The following is a 23,766-nucleotide window of genomic DNA, read 5'->3' as shown; positions in this document are numbered from 1 at the left end:
GCCACTTCTGATTTCATGAGCTGCGGTTGGGAGAGGTTGATTACAGTATCAATAAAAAGCCGATGAGACGTTCTTTTTCTCTTGCGATCTTTTCTTTTAGCAAAAATATCATGCAGTCTTTAGTTCCATACCCTGGAACAGGGGACTAATGTATGTTACTCGTCGTTTGTTTCAGAAGGAAAAGAATTCAAATACTTGAAATGTTTCTTTTGTATTATTCTTAAACATTCAAGTCATTCTATATAATACGTTTCTCTTTTTTTGTTGTTGTTTTTTTTTACACCAGAAAAGTCCTTTAGATTTTACACACGCATGTGTATATAGAAATATAATATATAGAAATATGCATATACATATGTATCAACTTTTCATATATGTGTACACATATTTTCCAATTGTATCAAAGCCAATTCAATGTGCTCTCAAAATATGGCCCATGTTTCCTAGGGGAACGCATATCAATTCACGTAATACAACCAATAGATAAGGTTGAAGAATCCAAAAGTAATAGGAAAAATGACCCGGGACCACTTGTCAATGGTGCTAACATCCGCCAAGTTGGGGATTTTGAGCTTCAGCTTGGACGAGCGCCTTCTTAGCCTGCAGTTGGCGCGACTGCGCATGGCGCTGCGGTCCAACGAATGGTGGCTGAACCCGTCCCGCGAAGCCATGGGCTTGCGGAACTGCACTCCGGAGCTGTCAAAGGACATGACAGAGTTCCGTGAGTCACTGACGCTGCTGCCAACATCAGACGGCATCACCTCATTGTTCATCTCCAAAGTGGTGAGAAGAATGTTTCCGTAAGCGTCCACCTTGAGACAATGAAAGACAGAGAAGGCTGGACATGAGCGGCCACAGGAAAGGGACGGTCCTAAACTGTCTCAAACAGCGTTCAACCTTTCATGCGGATGCAATGATGATGTGATGTTACAATTACAACAAACTTTACTTGGGAAGAGAAAAATTTACAAGAATCATTCAAAATGTGATGGCTGACACACAAACACACACACACACACACACAGTAATTAATGACAATATTTCATCAACTTCTGAGTCTATTGTTTCAATTGATATGATTACTAAATGCATGTACCCCGACTTTTCTTTGTTCCTCGAGATACAGATTTCTTCGCTGTGTATATGACCTGAGGGTGTTGCTTTGAAACGGCGCTGAAATGGAGTCCTGGCGATGTGAAAGAAAAAATGAAGAGAACATTAAAACGCCCATATAAACTGACAACCAAGCAACAATTTTCGAAGAATACAAAAGTGCATAAATATGAGCATGAATAAGAAAGAACTTGCATAAAAGACACAGACACAAATGCTTTAATTCAGTCAAACTCTCATTACTCTGGTTTAGTCGCTGAGCTTAGTCCACACAGTTGTTGTAAGTATGAAAATGGCTGACATATTTTGAGAAGGGAAAAATGAATCGGTCTATCTCTACGATACTTGGATTGAAAAAGAAGCCTGCAGCTATAAAGCAGACTAGAATCTGATAACGTAATGACAATGTAATTTGTAACTTTCCGAGTGAGAGGAACCTCTCTTAATAATGAAATGCCGCTTCAATCAAATGAAATACGTCACTGATTAAGTAAAGTGATGGTTAATGGGCTATTGAATGTTAGTTTTTAGCGGTGATGTGAAGCGATTCATTCAGGCGATAGTTATTTTGATGAGTGAAGTTGTTCTGCTTACAAACTAAGTGCATACGGATTCATTTAGACATGCATGAACATTGTCAAAGCTTATTAAATTCATTTAAATTAGCTTTTAATTAGCACAAAAATGAACTCTGCAACCGTTATACATGGTTTACAAGAAACCTTGCGTACCTGTTCCCTCAGACGCTTCTCCTCATAGCGGGGACGCTCGTTGTTGGCTTTGTTTAGCCTTTCGTTGATCTTTTTCTGCTGCTGGGGTCCCCTTCCAAAGAACACATAGTTTACGAAGGCATATTCGAGCAGGGCCAGGAAAACAAAGACGAAGCAGCCCATGAGGTAGACATCGATGGCTTTCACATAGGGGATCTTTGGGAGGGTCTCCCTCAGGTGGGTGTTGATGGTTGTCATAGTGAGCACCGTAGTTACACCTGCAAGAAATACATTTGAATGAACCATGTCACATTCACGTAACTTAACAGGGATGTCATGTCCCTACTTCATGCCCAAGGTGCAGTAAGACATACCCCCCCCAAAAAAAAATAAAAAATTGACTCTAGTGTCACTATTTGGTAGTCTTATAGTAATAATTATTTTAGTGACCAACTTTTAAGCCTGACATAACAGAACTCTTGTTTGGGTTCCACTTTATATTAGGTGGCCTTAACTACTATGTACTTACATCAAAAATAAGTACAATGTACTTATTGTGTTCATATTGAATTGCTCAAAACACTTTTTCTGCTATTAAGGTGGGATAGGGGTAAGGTTAGGGGCAGGTTTGGTGGTATGGGTAGGTTTGATGGTTGGTTAAGTTGTAAGGGATGGGTCCCTTACAGTGTAAATATAAATGTAATTACAGAAATTAATCACAAAATCAAATAGCATGCAGACATTTTTTAAATATAGATACAGTGTAAAAACATGTAGGTACACAATAAGTGCACTGTATCAATTTAAATGAATTTAAATGTAAATCCATAGTAGTTAAGGCCACCTAATAGAAAGTGGGACCCTTTTTTGTTTTTTAAATAAACTAAAGATGTAACAATTTCAATGCTAAAAAAGAGCAGCATTCTGGCGATATACTGCAGAAAAAAACAGACATAGTTTCACAAAGCTTTATGTCCTAGAATGCTTTGGGCCGGTTTGCATAGCCCTGTACTTGTGAAAAAAAGGTTCTTTGTCAGCTAAGCAATTATCACTGAGATGAATAGAAATGCTAAGGACAGTTTTCTCAAGCTATTTTAGACATACTTGATCTACATAAACATTGGATTAGTCTTATTTTAATTTTGTACCTGCATCGCCCGCATAATTATACTTAATGCCAATCTTCCAGTGAAATCAGTGGCAAACGGAGTTTAACTTTTTTAACTTTTGAGCATCAAGTTTATTGCATTGGGGAACAATCATGCAGGTCATTTGAAAGGGCTGTAAGTACTTTAATCAAGGTCGACAAAAAGTATAGAAAATAAGAATATTTGGATATTCAAAATGATTGATATGGTTTTATACAGGGGGAAAAAAAACACTTCCTGTTGAACAAAATGTTAAAGGTTACCCAGGGCCACACGAGCAGCAGAGGCATCGTAGTTAATCCAGAAGGAGACCCAGGACAAGATTGTGATCAGGATGGAGGGCATGTAAGTCTGCAGGATAAAGTAGCCTATGTTTCTCTTGATGCGGAAACTCAACGACAGCCGAGGGTATGAACCTGGGGAGACACAGCAGAAGCCAAAAAAAGAGAGATGTCAACATGCAAGTGGAAACACAAAAGAGCAAGCGCAGGAAAAACAGATCTACAATTTGCAATTGTCAAAGTCTGCACTTTGACAACGTATAGTCATTTTCCCATTTGTTCAGATGGAGCATTTAATTTCCCCAAAGCAATGGATTCCTTCCCAGGGACTAGTTCCATTCCAATTAAACATGGCAGAAAGTCGCAAACATGGCAGATTTTTCTGAAACCCCCTTCTCAGCAGGCAGCGTCTATGTCCCTCTGAGAATTGTCACAAAAGCCTGCTGTGTCTTTTTTTTTTTCAATTTAGCTCTTTAATATAGGGAATTTGAGAGAGAGAGAGAAAAAATACAATTATGTAACTGAAGAGCATGTCCCGTTAATGTGTAAAATCCGGTGTATGGTTTAAGACAACTGTAAACAGCATGTTTCAAGAAGCCTTTCCAAGATTAGCCTCCACATGCTTGCTTAAAATGATGCCACTAAATGTTAGGTGTGGTATGAATAATTGACTCATTCAATGTGCTGATTATTCAAATTGCTATGGCTATTTATTAATGCTAAAAGAATATTCTTGTTTATTCCCTTTGGTTCCAATCTCCCTGCGCTTGGGCTGAAGTGAGGTTTTTGGATCAGGATGCAATAGAACAAATTCCATTGGGAGCTTTTTAGAAGCAGTTTTATCCAAGGGAAAGGGAATAACTTGATCAGGCTGTAATTTAAATAGCATTTGAATATGAACAGTACCTGATGACAATCAAAGCTTGCATAAAACTATTTTTTTTTTAATTATTAGTCTCACTTGTTTGGACACATGCCCATGAATCTCCCCATTAAATAAGTAAGAGTACATTCAAGCAAGAACACTTAAAATGATAGCCACATTTTCTACATTAAGTTTAGCAGTGCAGCGCGATAGTAGGCTAAGGGTGAATCCTATTTCTCTGCCTTACCCCTTCCCCTTACCCCTTCCCCTTAGTTTTGCGCATTCACGTGAGAGTAAGGGCTATCCCAATTCTCGTTTTGATCGAGGGGTAGGGCTAAGGGGAAGTGGTAGATACCCCTTAAAACCAAGCATTTTCGTGAGCTTACTTGAAACCAAGGGGTACCCAGAACACACTGCGCAACCGGCAACAATGGCGGCCAGATCATCAAGTATTCAAGTATTTTCGGCTTAAATAATTTATTTAAAAATTACGACAGTCTTGTTTTGTGCTCTAGACAGTCCTGTACATATATATTTGCAACCATGTTCTTAATTGAAACGTTTAAAAAAATCGCTAGTTTGCTACGCTAACGTTACATTGCTGATTTGCACAACAGTCCCGCAGACTAGCCTTGAATGGACTCCATGCATGTCTACAGTTTTAACAAGTTTGTAAAACGATCCAAAGTTTGTGATCAACACTTGTCAGCTCTGGTGATGTAGCAGCCAGCTAGCGACGGTGTATGATGAAGTAACCGTAACCAAGTGGTGTCTCATTTCATAGGGGTATGTTTTCACCCCTAGCGCTTACCACTCGGTTTTGAGGGACAAGGGCTAGGGGTAAGACGTAGGGGTAGGGGAAGGGAAAGGGGTAAGACAGAGAAATGGGATTCACCCTAAATTTTATTCACTGCGTTGTTTTCAGTGAGGCGGTTTTCTGAGACCATAATGATGTTGTTAACCCCATGTGGAGTACAACATTAAAGTAGTTGAAACTACTAACTAAACTACATTTTTAGCTGTGTGGCAATAATTCAATTATTTTCAGACATACACCTTTCAGAAAACTATGACATCCATGTTTGTGCCAGATGGTATTTTATGGAAAATATATTGTATGATCCAATAAAGCCTGTTCTAGGATTGCATGATTTTGTTCATTTACACTGTAGTGGACAGCACATTCCAGGGCCCAGTTTATGGCGGGGCCCCTCTCTGACCACAATAGTGGACAAAAGTTTGCTACATTTTGATTGGATCTTGGTGGACTAACATAAGCAAACTGTCCAACGCCATCAGATAAAGATGCCAGGACAACAGCCAGACACCTCTTAGAGGGCAAGAAGAAGACCTTTGTTAAAAAGCCCGGGAAGGACAGGACTTCTTATTGGTCAAATGCAGTTTCTGCCCTTCACCCACCAACAGACTGATTCCTAAGGTTTTGGCCAGTGACTGCCATAACAATTCCTTAGGACCTCTGGATGCAGCAGCAGTGGGTGAAACAAAGAGAGATCACAAAGTTCCATCCAAATCCATTCATAACTATGTTCTCAAACCTTAAACTGATGCAAACTACAACACACACATCCTACTTATTCAGAGAAATAAGTATTCTTAGTGACAGCGACGTGTAGTGCAACATCTTACACAAACTCAGCTGTTGATGGACAAATGAATGCATGCATGACAGTTCTTCTTCCATCATGTTTGGACTTAATGTGTTCGTAACATTGCCAAAGGTATTCTGGTTGTGGTTTGGTAAATGAATGATGCATTGGTAAAACTTTTGTGACACTTTTCTAACTTTGTGTTTGGATCATGCAAATAAGTTCCACAGGAGGAAAGAAGGGTGGGCCACACCGTGTCCCCCCACTCTGATGGAAACAGCCAATCACAGCATGGAAATGGAGAAGCGCCAGATTGCAATCTCCTCCTCATCGAAAAGAGATAAAGGTACCTTCCCTTCTACACTCCTTGTTCTGAGTCTTCAGTTCTGAGTCTGAGTCCTGTTACCAGGAAGACAGCAACGGATCAACCAGATCTGAGTCTGAGTCCTGTTACCAGGAAGACAGTAACAGATCAACCAATTCAGAGTCTGAGTCCTGTTAACAGGAAGACAGCAACGGATCAACCAGATCTGAGTCTCCGGCCTGCAAGGGTGAGACACTAACAGATCAACCAAGTTCTGAGTCTCTAGCCCAAAGAGGCAGAAGACACACAGACTGTAACAAGGTTAAGCTCCAGCGAGCCAACCTTCACTCCAAGGTACCTTGGCTTGCGTGTTCCAGGCTAAGGACCTTCTGCACCTACTCCAGGGCCACATCTGCGTGTTCCAGATTCTAGGACCCTTTGGTGCTCCAGGAGATCAGCATCCTCCAGCGCTTCGTGTTCAAGGCTGTCAAAACGGATTCCTGCTCCTTTCCAGTGGATGAAGCCACCGGACTGCTCACTCGACCACAGAGAACGTAACTATCACTTATCCAAACCTCTTCCAGAGACCTTGGCATTGTTGTATATTATCAGTATATGATTTTTCTAATTTACATTAGATATTATATAGCCGATTGCAGTTTATAGCAAATCTTTCATGTATTTGTTTGATGCATAATAAGGTTCTTTACCTTATTTCTTTCAGAGTAGCAACAGTTTATCTTTCCAGATAACGTAGCTCTGACATTGCAACACCCAACATAATCACTTGCATTTTATGCATCTTATGCACTTTATTCCTATTTCATGTATGGTATTCGTTTAGTAGTTGTTGATTACTCTTGTCTATTTTTTTGTTAATAAATTCTATTTTATTACACTTGTGTCTTCCTTGTGTTGATGATACAGAAAGAGGTTCTACAAGTTAGAGATCCCACCAATCTTTCTTATGTGATGTACTCATAACCACACCTTAAGTGACACGTGATCCAAATATCATAACGTCATTGGTGACGCGAGTAGCCATCACACCATTTCGCCTCCCTAGGTTGGCGAAAGCAAAAATCACTACAACACTTACACTGAGCTTTCAGTTATACACATTCCAAACAGTCCCATAAAAAAAAGTGACATCTATTGTTTTCGCAGAGAAGCCCCGCTCATTAATATTTGGTCTGTCTTTTTAAAAACAATTGCATAATGTACAGTACATCTAAGCTCATGGTCAGTACTGGTAACTCTTGGTCACTGTATCATTCCTGTTCACAGCGATTGTTCTTTTTGGAGTCTTTGTCTGTATACAGTCCTAATCCTCCTTCTTCTTCTTCCCTTGGGAAAATAGCCACATGAGAACTAACATCATCACTTTTACACTGCATCTGTGCTGGCTTTTGTTCACACAAATTTTCTGGGATTGATCCTGGGAATGTTACTAGGTCCTGATCCCAGGATCAAATTTCCGGGCATTCCAACTCCAAGTTCACATAGGAAGCACTTAGTAGAAAAAAAAGTCTCAGTGTGAACATCAGCTAAGCTACAGAAACCCAAACTGCTAACACTGATCACTGATCTTTTTGTTCCTGATTTGAAATATAACATGACACGAGCAATGCCAAGGGCATGGGTTAAGTTCACACACACACACAGAAAACACAAACTGATCAAATGTGTACGTTGAATGCAATGCAAGTTGCTTTGAAAGTGTCAAAGTATTTGGACCAAGTGAATCGTCCATACCTGTAGTAAACCTCACTTCTCTGGACACAAGACGTAGCTCCACAATAGAGAACTGAGGCAATTCCAGTTTGTCCACACCTGTCACGGCATTGTCCCCTCCTTGCCAGAAGAACACGATATCATCTGTGGTGTACCCATCTGCAGAGATCGTAGACAGTACAATAAATGTTTAATAATGTATGTGTCTTATACAACCATACCACTGGACGATGACAGTTTTACATCTAGCAAACAGATTTCAGTGATGATTTCTAAAATGAAAATTGAACTACATGGCACAAACTACCGGAAGGCACAGAACCAATTAGTTTATTTCCTTCATCAATAGTGACAAAAATGTGATTTGTGTTTTAATGAGGTGTAAATTGTTCTGCGTTATGTGTCGTTATCAGCACTGTTAATTGCACAAATAAATGGTTCTTCTGTGTGCCATCTAGTTGGTCGCTGTGTTCAGTTTCATCACACATTTTAGAGTGTTTAATGTGCTCTCTGTATGACAAGCTGTGTCACAATGAGGAGGAGAAAATGGCAAAAGGTATGCAAATGAAGTGTTTGTCAACATTTTGAATTAAAAACAAAATCAAATAAATATTAATAATAATTCTCTGTCTCTGCTTTTCCAAGCACTAATATATACTATAATGTTGCAGCTTGGTGTGACACAATGAAAAGCATAAAAATGGAGAACATTGTTTGTAAAATATTTTTACGCAAATTATGTAATTCAAACATAAATTTCTATCTGCTAAGAGCAAAATTTAGGCACTGAATTAAACAGTTCACATGATAATGGCTTTATGAATGGTACACACAATAAGTAAGACAATTTAAATGATTTTGTGAATAATTTGCACAAAATTAGGTAATTTTGTGAGAATGTTTTTTTGAAAAATTGATGTAACAAATGAGACATAAGAAAAGTTTAATGACGGGTTTACGCAACTAATGCAACAATTTACATAAGAATGTTTTTACAAACAATTTATGCATTAATGAATACTTTCTTCATTGACTATGAGGATTTACAAAGAAACTTTTTCTTATGGTTCACTGTGCAGTTAGTGAATCCTAAAGTATTAAGTTATTTGAATAGCAAACATTAGTGTTCCAAAAGTAAGGAAATGTTGATACTAGCAAATCTGAAAAAATCTCATGCCTCAGCAGGCAGTAGCATCTGACCCATTGATCTGCAGTAAGCATGAAACAAAGTGCATGGTGTAATCATTCGAAACACAAATCTAGCTATTTGACTGGGCTCCTCTGATGTATCCATGATAGACAGGGCACGCCATCCTGGTACGACTGACTGATCGATAGAGCAGGGCACCTCATTGATAAACCAGCAAACACATTCAATCTTACCTATGTCTGTCAATTGTGCCATGAGCCCTCAGTGTCAAACCCCAACAAGAACATTTATCACTCCTGACACCCAAAGACAGAGTGGGCAGGACTGCAGATATGGGTGATTGCTCTAAATGGGCTTAATGATTACGTTTGCTTACATTAGGTAACTGTGGAGTGTGACAGAGATAAGAAGTAAAAGTGAAATTGATGTGCTGGATGAGTTCAAACTGCTCTTGTCCACGGTCACGGTTTCTTCAAGGTGATGTGGTTAGAACCTGAGTCAGTGTAGTGAGTGCAGTGTAGGTTGTGAAGATGATTGATGAAAATTAGACTATCACGCTAGTGATGGGGATTCTGATTCAAATTTGTTCTTTTGAATGATCCGGTTCAAATGAAAAATCTGTTCTTTGACATCATTGCGTGGCATCTGATTTCCTAGTTTGGCATATTATGTCCTCAAAAACATTCTCAACAGATACTGAAGCTCACTGGATATGATGACGACAAAGTGTTTCAAAGCTAGACATCTCCAGTTTGTAGAAACTTGCATAATTATTTGTTTCATTCATTGTCTAGTTGCTTGAGAGGTACATTTTTAATAATTTTTTAACTAATTTTTTTAATCATTGTGTGAATAATATGTAACCATCTAATTCATAAACAGTAACTGTAATCTGATTACGAGCATTTTAAAATGAAATATACTCTAATTACAAGTACTTATTTTTTTTGGAATCTGATTACATAATCCAGATTACATGTAATCAGTTACTATCCAGCACTGGGTAGGAGGTGCTATTACACATCTTCTGAAAGAGTCTGGACCAAAACATGTCAAAGAAGAAACAGAAACAAGCGCTTGCATATGTAAGCAGATGCATACATAAAAAAAATAAAAAAATAAAAATCTGGCGGGGAAAGAGTTAATTATGTTTTATTAATAATGCTATTTATTGTAATTTCAATTTTCACACTTATGTTCAGGTTTTTGCTGCCATGATTCATCTCATAAAGAAAGAGAGAAAAAAAAAATATATATATATATATATATACAGAGACAGTTGTGTAGAACACATCAAATTATGTTCTCTACGGATATAGTGTGCTAGTATTACATCTCAAACATAGCCAGTATGTGATGTGCATTCACATTTCCTTTCACTTACAACTCTCAATCTCCAGGGTGCAGTTCTGTTCATCGAGGGGGTACCGTCTCAGGTCCATCATGCAGGCTGCTGTAGTGGTTATTCTGGGGAAAAGGACAGGAAGAAAAACAAGGAATGGATAGAAAGAGAGAGAGAGAGAGAGAGAGAGAACGAGAGACTCAGTTACCTTGGTAACCTTTAGGAAATCATAGCTTAGCCTTGACTGCACCATGTGAGTATCTGAGTCATGAGTAATGTTTGGAATCTATTCTCTTATTCTAAGAAAAAAAAAAATAGTAAGAAAATGCAATTATTGGTAAGAAAATGGTGCCTGAAGTCTCTCGTTTTTTGTTTTCAGCATGGAGGAGACTTCTTGTTATCCTGTTAATATTTTAATATAATTATAAAGTCCTAAAAAAATAAATAAAAAAAAACCCCTAAAAAATAAATATATGCATAATAATATATGCACAATGTTATTCGTCTTATTCTAAAATGTATATAAGACATTTTATAAGAAATTATTAATTACTATAATTGTGGTTAATATAAACTTTGTTAAAATACACAAAAGTAGTAATAGCTACAGTTACTGTGTTTATCACTGTGCAACACCTACTGAAGAGAGGCTGACTATTAACCTTAGATTACATGGCATTTATATGGATATAGTACTTTTAACAGATGGATGCCACGTCATAAATTTGCTCATTTTAAATATCAATGTGAATTTTTTGTGATAAGTAATGTGTTCATCTCTCCTTTATGCAATATACAGTACACATTTTGAAGAATAGTTTAAGATTAATGTACTGTGTTTGATCTTTATAGGGAACTCAGGCTCACTGGAAATATTTGCATGTGCAGTTATTTCTGCAATATGATTGCTTCTTGCACATTTCGCGACACTTTCAAAGTACAATGTCCAGTGACTGGTGCTAAAAATGCATCCAGTTTTATGTGCAAAAGATGAACTTGAATCTGGTAATGTTTTATTATGTTGGTTGTACTGCATATTGCCACAGTTTGTAAATGAAATGTCCGGTGAGTGGTGCTAAAATGTTAAAGCTCTATCATGTGTATAAATAATGTATCACCTACACTGAACCCAACAGAGCTCACTTGAGCTCCACTCAATGAGGTCATAAGGAGCATTATGAAACAGATTTATCAGAAGATCACTGATTGGAGGATGCCTTAATCAGATATTTACAAGAATGAGAAACGTCCAACAGTTAATTTTCAAAACTGCTTGTCCCATGCTGGGCTGCTGGGATGCTCAGAGTCTTAAGCTGCAAGCAGGGAAACACCCTGGATGGTTGGCTAATCCATCGCAGGGTTAGCATGAGAAACATTGCTTACTTATATAAAAGATGAGGATTATTAGTAAAAAGGCAGCCTGACATAAAAATAAACACTGAAATGTATATGCAAGCCATAGTGTATGTTAGTTTATTTTCAATTAATTGGCCAAACCAATTTACAAAATGGTTAATTAAACTGGTCTGAATAAAAAATGTTATTCTTATAGGTACATGCAAATGAATGCTTCATTTTAGTAATATTCCTCCCCATTGTCATAGCTTTGAATTCACAAATTTTCATGTGCATATTTAAATTTGACACATTGTAATCAATCATGACACATGACAATGACATTGACATCTAACCTGGCATGACATAAGAGCATGGTAAGTAAATTATTAAAATGTACTATTTTAGGTGGACTATTCTTCATTTTTTTAATATCTTCACCTGTTAGCTATAATGTCGCAACCGGAAATTATTTATTATTCATTATTATATTATATTATCCTGCTTAATCTGTGTACACACAAAACATTGAGTACTGAGAACAGAAAATTCAGACCACATCATCAACAAAATGCAAGAACTGGCCAGATTTTAACAGCTATGCAGAACATTTTGACAATGCTTCAAAACATGGAGCTCATTTTTCAACACTGTGCACAGATGCTTCTGGGTACCTTGAGACAAAACGCAAGTTAGTTAGCTATCGCTGATCAGAAATGCATCTCTCAGCACCCACAGCATTTCATGTAATCGTTCACACAAAAATGAAACTTCTGTCATTATTTAGTCATATCCTTCCAAAATGTATGATGTTATTTCTACTGTTGATCACAAAAGAATAATGTTTTTACAGCTCCTTCCCACATAACAACCAAGAAAAAAAATAAATAAAAAATCATTAAAGGGGTGGTTTACTGCTTTTTTTCTTTGCTTGATTGTGTTTATGGGGTGCAATATAACATGTCTTCGTGTTTCGTTTGTTAAAAAACGCCTTATTTTTCATATATTTCACCTTTATTGTAAGCCACTTTCTCCTCTGTCATTTGAACGACCGGTTGACTTCCTGATTCTATGAAACCACTCCCTCAGAAACAGGCAATGGGCTCAGATTGGTCAGCTGGGCCGGTGTGTTATAATTGGCTAAACTGCGTACTGCACATTGTCCGGAAACTTCACGCCCATTACCTTCACTGGGCGACAGTCGCATGTGCTCCGGTCAAATGTAAATAATGGTGTCAATATTGCCGTTATCAGTTTGAGCCAGAATCAGACCCAGAAAGCGGTAATGAAGAGAGTCAAGCAGAACTTCCGCAAGCACGGCTCTTACAAAACGTTTCTGAATGGAAGTTTGCTGTTGTGATTACATATAATTTTTTGAAGTTCGTACACGTTTGTCTTATACACACAAAATAGCATCGAACTAACTGGCTACTATAACCAAACAGCGTTGGCTTGTGTTTACGTTCTTGATCAAATCGAAAAATTACGTCATAAAGTATACATGGAAAATACATTTACAAAATTAGTACATAATTACAAATTCGGGTCCAAAATGTTTGTACGCGTTTGTCATAGACACACGAAATAGCATTTAACTAACTGGATACTAAAGCCAGCGTTGGCATTTGTTTACGTTCTTGATAAAACTAAAACATTACATCTGAAATTATACATGCAAATACATTTAAAATTATGAAATCTTACTTACAGGTTGTGGCTCTACAACTGCTGCCTCTGGTTTTAAAGTTGGAACTGCTCCATGTTTTAGTAATAGTTTCTGTGTGAATCCGGCATTGAACTCGTGTAGATTCTGGAAGCTGTCTTCCGTAAAATGCGCAGCACAGAGAGCTAAATTAGGATTGTAATTGTCAGGAACATAATCAAACATACATTTTAACCATTGTTGAGGAACTACAGCATCCGTAGGAAGCCCGAACACAGAAGACCTGACAGCTGGGTGAAAATTACACCGTTTCGACGGCATGGCTACAACTCTCCACTATAACTCTTCCTCTTCGACAAAGTCGCAGAACATGGCCTTGCCCCCTCTTTGGCATGTTCCGGAGGGAGGGGTTGATGCAAATTTATGGGTTTTTTACGTACGCAACCCGGGAAGTATCTCGTTGTAGTCCCATATGAGTCGTTTTTGTAGGCATTAAACTTCCTGATTTTTAAAAGACGATATCTCCGCTTACGTTGAACTTTCAGCGCAGCAACTTTGCAGATACTGTTCATGCACCAACAGCAACATTACACACTATTTAAAATGAAAAAAGGGAAATCGCAGTAAACCACCCCTTTAAATCATTAAAAAAAATTAAAAAATAAAATAATAATACTAATACTAATACTACTACTACTAATAATAAATTAGTTTATTACAAGGTGTTACACGAAAACCATTTTTCTACTTCAAAATTTCATGCATTAAGTGTGTTACTTGCCACTTCTTTGTAATCGCCTGTGAAATTTACTAGCTATTTTTGAGAATTGTTTCTGCCTTTTTTTTTTCTTTCTTTTGTGCAGATGAGATATGTGAATATTCTTAATTTCTCTTAGCGTTACAAATTGTTTTTGGGCTGATTTATAGTTGCATTTATATTCATTCCTCATATGCAGTATATCCATATCATATTTAATGATTGACATGACAGTCTTATTCTCCTCTGACCTCATTCTCTTATCCCTGTCCACATTCCTCTTGTCTGACTTTGTGCTGGGTTTGGGAATTATTGGATCCACATACTCAGTGCTGACTCAGTCTCTCCAGGGACCTTCTAGCTGGTCAAATCTGATGCTGACAGACGTGTGCACTTTAGAGAACACCTCTGATGTATGGAGTATTGCGATGGACAATAATGGTCATTCGAGACTGTCGTCTATAAAGTGACAATGTGGGATTCTTCAAAGCTGCATGGAATTCAGATTAACACCATGTCCTAACCAGACACACCAAAGCATGTGATAAAAAGTTATTTTCAATGTTAATCAACGTTTTTGCTCTAACCATCCATGACAGAGAAACGCGATGAGTAACAGGCGATTCTAGTTTCGGATGTGGCTTTGCAGCTGAAAGCTCAGGTACTGATTGGGTTTTGTAAAATATTTTGGTAACACTTTAGTATAGGGACCAATTCTCGCTATTAACTAGCTGCTTATTAGCATGCATATTATTAACATATTGCCTGTTTATTAGTACTTATAAAGCACATATTCTGCATGAACATATTAGTACTTATAAAGCACATATTCTGCATGAACATATTCTACAACCCGAATGTCCCACGCGATGGGATGCACGCATGGGAGAAACTGGAGAAATCTCTGTGCGTAAAGGACAAGGCCGCAGACCTTTGTTGGATGCCCATGGTCTTCGGGCCCCCAGACGACACTGCATCACTCATCAGCATGATTCTGTCATTGACATTACTAAATGGGCCCAGGAATACTTCCAGAAACCACTGTCGGTAAACACAATCCGCCGTGCCATCTGCAGATGCCAACTAAAGCTCTATCATGCAAAAAGGAAGCCAAGGCTCATTTAAAATGGGCTGTTGCAAAGTAGAAAAGTGTTCTATGGTCAGACGAGTCCAAATTTGACATTCTTGTTGGAAGTCACGGAGACCGTGTCCTCTGGGCTAAAGAGGAGGGAGACCTTTCAGCGTGTTATCAGCGTTCAGTTCAAAATCCAGCATCTCTGATGGTATGGGGGTGCATAAGTGCATACAGTACAGGCAGCTTGCATGTTTTGGAAGGTACTATAAATGCTGAAAGGTATATAAAGGTTTTAGAGCAACATATGCTCCCCTCCAGACAACGTCTATTTCAGGGAAGGCCTTGTGTCAGCAGGACAATGTAAAACCACATACTGCAGCTATTACAACAGCATGGCTTCGTAGTAGAAGAGCCCGGGTGCTGAATTGGCCTGCCTGCAGTCCAGATCTTTCACCTATAGATTACACCATGGTAAACATGCCCCCGTCCCAACTATTTTGAGACCCGTAGCAGGCATCAAATTTGAAATGAGCCCGTTTTGTGCATAAAATTGTACATTTTTTCAGTTTAAACATTTGTTATGTTAACTATGTTCTATTGTGAACAAAATATTGGCTCATGTGATTTGAAATTCTTTTAGTTTTCATTTTATTCAAATTTAAATAACGTCCCAACATTTCCGGAATTCGGGTTGTACTTATCCATTTCATTGCAAGCTAGTACATAGTCTTTCCCCAGAACTCAACGTGGCTACGCATATGTGAAAATGTCCTTGTATTAAGCCTCCAAAATAAATATATTATGAGCAAAATCATGATGCCTCTATGCATTTTTGTGACAGCTGCCATTTCGCTGAAAGATGGAGACTGACTCATCTCGTCTATGATGTTGCGAGTGACAAATGACCTGATCTGTCTGTCACTTATATGCAAGACAAACAGACAAATAATCCCATTGTGATAAGGAAGCAAAAATACTGCACTGTATATAGTTTAGAATAGAAATTATATAGAATATGATTGGTTTTCTAAATTCAATTGACAAAAAGTAAATTTTCTAGTTTAAAAAATCATAACCCATCCCCCGCTTTCACTGCATAAAATGAGCACCATTTAAAATGATAATGATTATTATTATTATAGATTTAGCATATATGATCTTGAATGTAATCCAGAAGTAGTCATAGTACACTACTTTAAAATGTGTAATATTTTCATTACATTACTGTAAAGCAAGTGATTAGAAATTGATACTGGAACATATTTATTAAATAAAACTCTAATTTCTTGTAGTGTTGTATATAACCTCGACAGATGTGTCGAACATGGCGACAGCAAATGGCATACACATGATGGTGGAGTTAAATTAGGTAACGGAGCATGGGTGTAACATAGTAATGTAGCTATTACACTGCCTTCTGTGCATTTCACTGTGAGTGTGTTATAATTAACACGCAGGGTTGTGTTTGTTTTTAGCTTCAAAACGTTTCGAATGGCAACCTCTGTATGTGGCTAAGGAGCAAACAACATCTGCAAAAGCACTTTATTTATATATAACATACTTTATGCAATAACAGCTGCTTGTTTGTGTTTTTCATCTGTTTTCATTTCATGTCACTCATATTTCTTTATTAGCATGCTTTCTTGGAAATGTGGAGTAAACAGTCAGTTACCTTAGATGCTCAGTGTAAACAATCTAAAACCCTTCAATATCAGCATTAGCTTTCTCCTCCAAATCCCCATAAAGCACAAATCACTGCATATTTATAAATCTGTGCATTTGTGGGTCATATGGAGGATGCTTTGCATATGTACTGTAGCTGTACTAAAGCTGACTAAGGCACATTAATTCGAAATCCCTTTTTAGACACAGCAGGGCATGATATGATAATTAAACATTAACAACAGTCCTGACTCATGAATAATTTACAGCCAGCAAAGACCCATCTTAAGACGTTATTAAGAGTGGACGTATCGATACTGCAAACATCCAAACTCTAGTTCCCCTTGCATTTAAATTCTCTACAGTGGTGCAGATTTGAGAGACCCTCGGGGGGAAAAAAAGCAACCGACCTGTGTCCTTGCTGCGATTCCTCGATTCCACCTGTGCCAGAAACAGTTTGTCATCTTTCATTATTGATAGTTTGATTGAGTGGGGCACCCAGAGAGAACTCTCTGCCTTGCCGGTGCGGTTCTGGGTTAATGCATAACAGAGTGAGGAGGGAGAGTGCTTTGTTTTTATTCTTGTGCCTCTGTTTGTCCAAAGAAGGATGACATTTGAGACAATAGTTCTTAGATGTTCCATCTTATGTGAAACCACTTAGAGGTGGGTTCTAATGGTTGACTGTTAGTTCCATATATTAAGTTTATATAAATGTGGCACAGTGTGGCCTATATTGTTAGCCTATATAATGACAGTCCTAAAGTGTTGAATTAACAGGGTTCTGATGCAACCCAGGCTCACTGGAAATACGTGCTTGTGGCGACATTTCTGCAACACTGATATTACGTTCCTTACTGCACGTTTCATAGCAGCGTCAAAGTTAATGTCCAGTGAGTGGTACTAAAACGCACATTTTTATTGTGTTGTTTCAGGAACTTATTGCAGCAGTTTTTTATTAGGTAGCTTCAGGTACGTATTGCGGTGGATCAGAGTTTAAATGTCCGGCAAGTGTTGCTAAATAGTTAATGCTCTATTGTGTTGGAAAATAACAAACTCCCTACACCAAACCCAACCTTTAACCTACACAGTAGTGTTAACGAAAGCAAAAGTGATATAAAAAAACGCATTCACTGATGCAACCGTGCTATTTTAACTTCCTTCTACACATGGTTTAAGCTGTTTTGTCAAACCGTAGTTTCACAGAATAAGTACCAGAGCGCTTCACCTCGTGTGAGCTATACCGAACAAACCTGCTGTTTCAGAAAATCCATACATATGTTTCTGTATAAGTGATGTTAACGTTCAAAATTATCAGTTTTCAAATCTTGGAGCATGATAAATTTGTTTTGAAGTCATAAGATGATATTGTGCAAGGAATTGTGCAAAAATTAGGCTTTCTTAATCAAAACTCTGGCTCTGTAAATCATACTTTGTGTAAAAAGGAATAAAAGTTGTTGGAGTTTTACTGTCTCTAGTGTTCATTTCAACTGGAAACTGCAGCAATTCGTACATATAGGTATAATTTTGTTTTATTTTGCAGAGGCAAACATTTCCAATGAGTAGTTCAGATGATGAAGGTGCGATCATATTACTGCGGTTTTGGGAAAGAGTCTTGACTAATTAATTTCTCCAACGATGCATCATACTACGGTAGTTAAGCAGTGAGATACATTGTTGCATGGTAAACAGATCCACGATTGGCTACTGTAGATTTATGCAACCTCTGGGTTCAACTCCCGATGCAAGTATCTTTAGCATATCGGGCAACTCAACTCAGCTGGCTAAAGGAAAAGTAATTTTCTATATGCAATACTATATTTTTTTGAGAGTAAGAACCACCTTGATGTAGACGTTTGTCCAAAAGGAGACGAACAGTTCAAACAAGGAAGTTCGAAGCAGAGTTGAACTCAAAAAAGGCAAATCATCTTCATGTGATCACACTTTCCACCCAATATCATTAGCACCTTCATTTTCAACACGGTTTGTCAGTGCTGTGAACCATTAACAGATATCTTTCACACACCCCAAATAGAAGCTTTCCCATAGATAACCTGCCCTCTAAATGTGCTAGCAAGTGTGACATGAAGTTTTACCTATAATTAAAGTTAAACTAAGAACTTTGATGCTGATATGAACAATTGATTCAAGAATGATGTTGCATAAAATGCTTGCAGGCTAGATACAAACAGTAAGCTTGGACCGAGTGAGTGAAACCTATTCATATATTTTTTTTTCAGTTTATTACAATCACCTTAAAGTCTGTGTCAACCAGAAGTTGCGACCAAATTGTGACGCATTAGAATGTTGAATTAGAAAAAAATAGAAGGAGGGGCTAGATTTCAGCTCACGTTCTTGACATCTCTAGCTCACTGTAGACTGACACTTGAGGACATTAATTTGAAGGAAGGAACAGCGTTTCCGAGGGAAAGCATATTTTCAGATTTTGACCAAAGATTATGAAGAAAAATGATGTTACAACAGCAATGGCATTTACCTCAGTCCGTAAAGAACAGTGCCATCTGGATGGAGCCGAATCATTCGGTTCTTCACTGTCACACCGTGCAGGAAAGACTTCTTGTCATTCAGGAAGTAGGTATCTGGGAGCCATAACTGATCAGCCACACGGTTGTCCAAAGTGAGGTTCAAAGCCATCTCAGCATAGGCCAACCGTTTGTCCCTCCAGCTTTGTTGGAAATACATGGTGATGGTGTAGTCCTGCAAAGAGCACAGAAAATCAGATTGAGGTTGAGAATTGAGGTGTGATAAAAGTCTTTATTTTTTACAGTTATTCCCAATGGCATAGAACTTTTGCCAACAGCTGGAAAAAGTAACACTTGATATGCAAACAGATTTGATTGCAACCTTAATCGAGTATTATGTTTCAAGTGAAAAAAAATAAAATAAAAATCAAGTCTTATGTGTTTGCTCTGGTTTGACAGAATTGGAACATGCAGAACGGCAAACTCATTATAGAGAAGGTAATGAAAACATTATGAAATGGATTAAGATGTGTAACAACATTGATATTGATTAAATAAGCAGCAAAATATACTGTTTTGATGGGATTAGGTCCACCTGAGCAGTGACTTTTGGATGTAGGGCAAACAGGATTGGCTAAGGACACTCTTAAGATCCACTGATATCGCTAACTGCATTTTAATGATAAAGCATTCTATATAGACACTACTCTAATGTAATAAGCCTACATTTAATTGTGCTGCATGATTTAAGGAAATGGTCAGCAAAGATGTAAAATGCTTGATTCACTCAGCAAGGCCCTTGTTTACAAGCAGTAGATTTCAGCCAATATTTCCTGTACATTTGATGACTGATAAACAAATAAACATCATAACCAAATGCAAGCTTTACATTTTAGTTTACGATAATTGCTTGTCAGTACATTCGACAGTACACCCAAATTTCAAAGACAGTACAGGTAATTATGAAATTACAGATGTAATTAAAGTTAGCATGAAATTGAAGTTCTTTTTCTTTGTCTATGATCCATTACACTCGGATGTATGGCACAAAATGGAAGAAAAAATATGTCACTATACTTTCATCAGTTTTCTTTTTTTTTCTTCCAGCCCTTTGCCTCTCTTATGTAGCAAAGCACCTTTCTCTACATTTTTTAATGTCCAGGGAAAGGGAAGTCAAACAAAACATCCGACAGAAGAACTTGTGGTACAGTATCTTCAAAACACCACAGTACAAAGAAATTCCAGCAGTACCTTCATGATGGATAAATCAAAGAGACACACTTGTTCTTGAAGAGAAGGGGGGAAAAGTGAAGGAAAGCAACTTCATACTTGAGTGAATACTTCGAACAAATGAAAATAAAATCTTCTGACTGAAACTGTATGGAAATTCTTCAGTGGCCATAAATGGAGGGACTGCAGTTGGAAGAAAACATGGCATCATCTCTGTGTCTCTCTCCCACCTTTCGTCTCTTATGACACTTTTTAATGACTTTGCTAGACCTTACAAAATAGTTCCTCAAACTAGTATTTGTTTTTTTTTAAACAAATGATCAAAAAATGTTGATAGTCAACCTCAGAAGGCCAAACTAAATCTTATGAATATTATATTAATTTCTAACAAGCTTTGCAAGTTTTACAAAACTGCAAGGTAAATCTGCCCTCTGCCATGTGAACAGTTGTTGTGATGATCCATAGAACTGCATGCAACAAAGAAGCCGAGCCGCAGTCCACAATGTTATCAAAACTATTATTTAATACTCACAGATGAGGACATACTGTAGAAAACATCATGGATAACAGTTTGTATAACTGTTTATTTGATTCACGTGCGACTAGAAGGTAACTTTCACTACAAGGAGCAACCCAGTTGTGGTTTATACAGTTTTGACACACACTAAGGAAGGCCAAAATGTTTATTTTGTATTTGTAAAAAAAAAAAAAAAAAAATGTGGATCAGGTTTTCACTGAAATTTTGGCCTAAATAAACAACATTCTACAATTTTGTAGAAATAAACATCAATTGACAATCAAAATTAAACAGAATTTTGAAGAATGTAAATTTAGCCTATATTAAGACTGAGTATGAGCAAACAAGTTTGTCTCATGTGGTAATTTTGTAATTACTGATAAATAATCACAAAATGTTCATTATCATAATTTAACCAGAAACTACAAGATGAGTTTAGACCGTTATGGCTGTACATTCCGTCAATTAGAAATAAAGCCTTTGTGAAGCTAGTGTGCTGTCCCTTCAATGTCCCGGAGCGATTTTATGCAAAGATCTAGAAAAATCTCACTGTCATTTTAATTGAATTTCACTTGGAGCTTGATAATGCTGCGACCAGAGCTAATTAACACACCTGCAGTTTAATGCAAGCATCACATGAAGGAGACAGCTTGCAGCTTAAACAGTGTCTAAACCTGATGACGGGTTTACAACAATTCATTCTACAGCAGTGATACTCACAGAAATTAGTCAGATTAAGAACAATATATATATATATATATATATATATATATATATATATATATATAATCTAAAATGTCTGTTTAATTCTGCCCAAAATCACTCTAACACACATCACAGTGTAATTACGACTTCTAGGAAGTTCCTTGGAACACTTAAACGAAGCATATATTTAACCAGTAGCCAATTTTCTACTCCATTTTGATTGCCTCATCAACCTTTTTCTCAGAGGCAAAACTGGACAGTGAGAAATGTCAGAGCTGTAAAATGAACTTGCCCCATACATAATCTTCAAAGTACCTCTTTGAAAGAAGCGTTTAGTTATGAATTTTTCTGTGAAGAAAAAAAAAAGTGAAATTGTTTCCTAAAAATGAGGAGCTAATGTATTCTGAGCACAGTGTCTTCTGTTCACACATCTGCTTGGCTGGGTTTATTTTAGTCAGGTGAAGACTGCTGCCTGCGATGACTGTTGAAGGGCCCTCTCTGATGATGAGGACACGGCATGCTTTAGGGGCCTCTGGGAACTAAAGTCCCCGCAAGTGCCATAAGTTCCGCCATCTAATTGACACAGAGGGTCTTAAGGTAGCGAATCAGCAGTCTTTTCTCAAACTGTAGAAATAATTTGGTGCAAGTCTTACATTTTTATATAATAATATTAATAATAATAATTATTATTATTATTTTTATTTATTTTTTACTTTTTTTTAAATGGGTTTAGTTTTCATCAATTAATTGAAAACCATAATTTTTGATTAGACCAATAATTAAAAAATAAAAATAAATTAAAAAAATGCATTAAATCGTATCCTGTTCAGATCCAAAATACAATGTAAAAAGAGATCTGCAGGGAAAGGGGCTCTAGATAGGACCAAGCAATCAAACTAATGTGAAAGCAGCTTTATTTTTCTGGTGTTCTCTGAAAATTTCCCAATAAGAAATCTAATCTAGGATCATATTTCCTGCTGTCAAACCATTATTATCCGACAGTAACCTGAGGAAAACCGATCCAGGTGCAGCACTTCCTCTCTGGGGTGCTTTATGGATTCAGGCCACAGTCATTGAAGCCGAGGCGCTAATAAAACCAAAGTCCCTGACTCTGCATGAAGAAATGATGAATGCAGTAAGTCTGCATGGGGTCTCCACGGTAAGTATGTATAGGGAGTTGTCAGCAGAAATTTAGACGACTGCTCTTTAAGTAAACTGCTTTTTAAGGGCTCCAGGGTGGTGTTTAACTTGAGGTGATGGTCCAGAGCCAAAAGGTCTACTGATGCTACATAATTGGTCATGACCGCAGTTATACATAATCATGCATACTGATCATTTTCTTACATAACACCTTGAAGACTCAATAGAACAGCCTTTAAACATACTGTATTTTTCTAAAGAAACACAGCTAAATTATTCAGTAAATTCAGTAAAAACTGATACTCAAAAAAAGTCTGTAAAAATATGGCCCAGTGTACTGTGTATATATAAAGGAATTTCCCATACTGATTTTTTTTTTTTTTTTCTATACAGGTGTTTTGCATATATTTTGAATTGCACATTGCATTGTGTAATTTTAAGTTTGAAAAAAAAATGTCTGTAGATTTCCTGCAATTTTCTGTAAGGACATTAGCTGTTTGCTTACAGTGTAGAACAATAATTAAACACATTAAACCAAATAATATATTAACTTGTAAAGACACTTTTTTATAATGCATATAGTGCATCAGACACAATAATTAATATTGACATATCAGGTTCATCTTTATGATAGTCTTACAACAATCAGCAACAACAGTAATCACAACAATAATGAATAATGACAAATGAATGTTACTAACCATGTTGACTTCTGAAATGGAGTCAATACTGGCAATATTTATACTCATTCCCACAATGACTGGAGGACCTAAAGAAAAGAAAAAAACAAAGAGAGAGAAAAGTTTAGGCAATTATAACATCATTGCTTTGCGGCAACATCATAAGAAGTGTATTTACAATGAGGAGCAAAACAAGAATCTAAACATAAAAGCGGAGAAAAGGCCAAATATACTACAACTTGTGGATGTCTATTTCTCTTGGTACTAA

At 37.2% G+C, this 23,766-nt stretch overlaps 1 protein-coding gene across 2 annotated transcripts in view; it reads right to left on the bottom strand.

Annotated features, from left to right (window-relative positions):
* Positions 1 to 290: 290 nt before the first annotated feature.
* gabrb4 (gamma-aminobutyric acid type A receptor subunit beta4) overlaps positions 291 to 23,766 on the bottom strand; it is a 53,486-nt gene continuing 30,010 nt past the window's right edge. For both annotated transcript variants that reach the window (XM_058759295.1, XM_058759294.1), the window contains 8 exons: positions 23,520 to 23,587; positions 19,241 to 19,461; positions 10,297 to 10,379; positions 7,784 to 7,921; positions 3,235 to 3,387; positions 1,845 to 2,101; positions 1,097 to 1,186; positions 291 to 812 (listed from right to left, as the gene is read on the bottom strand). In XM_058759295.1, the coding sequence (XP_058615278.1) occupies positions 459 to 812; positions 1,097 to 1,186; positions 1,845 to 2,101; positions 3,235 to 3,387; positions 7,784 to 7,921; positions 10,297 to 10,379; positions 19,241 to 19,461; positions 23,520 to 23,567 (1,344 nt within the window). In that variant the 5' untranslated portion in view covers positions 23,568 to 23,587 and the 3' untranslated portion in view covers positions 291 to 458. The remainder of the gene's footprint in view (positions 813 to 1,096; positions 1,187 to 1,844; positions 2,102 to 3,234; positions 3,388 to 7,783; positions 7,922 to 10,296; positions 10,380 to 19,240; positions 19,462 to 23,519; positions 23,588 to 23,766) is intronic.

Source organism: Onychostoma macrolepis, chromosome 21 (genome assembly GCF_012432095.1).
Source record: "Onychostoma macrolepis isolate SWU-2019 chromosome 21, ASM1243209v1, whole genome shotgun sequence".
NCBI classification, from domain to species: domain Eukaryota; kingdom Metazoa; phylum Chordata; class Actinopteri; order Cypriniformes; family Cyprinidae; genus Onychostoma; species Onychostoma macrolepis.
Note: the sequence above shows the minus strand (reverse complement) of the source record. Positions and strands in the feature narration are given on the sequence as shown.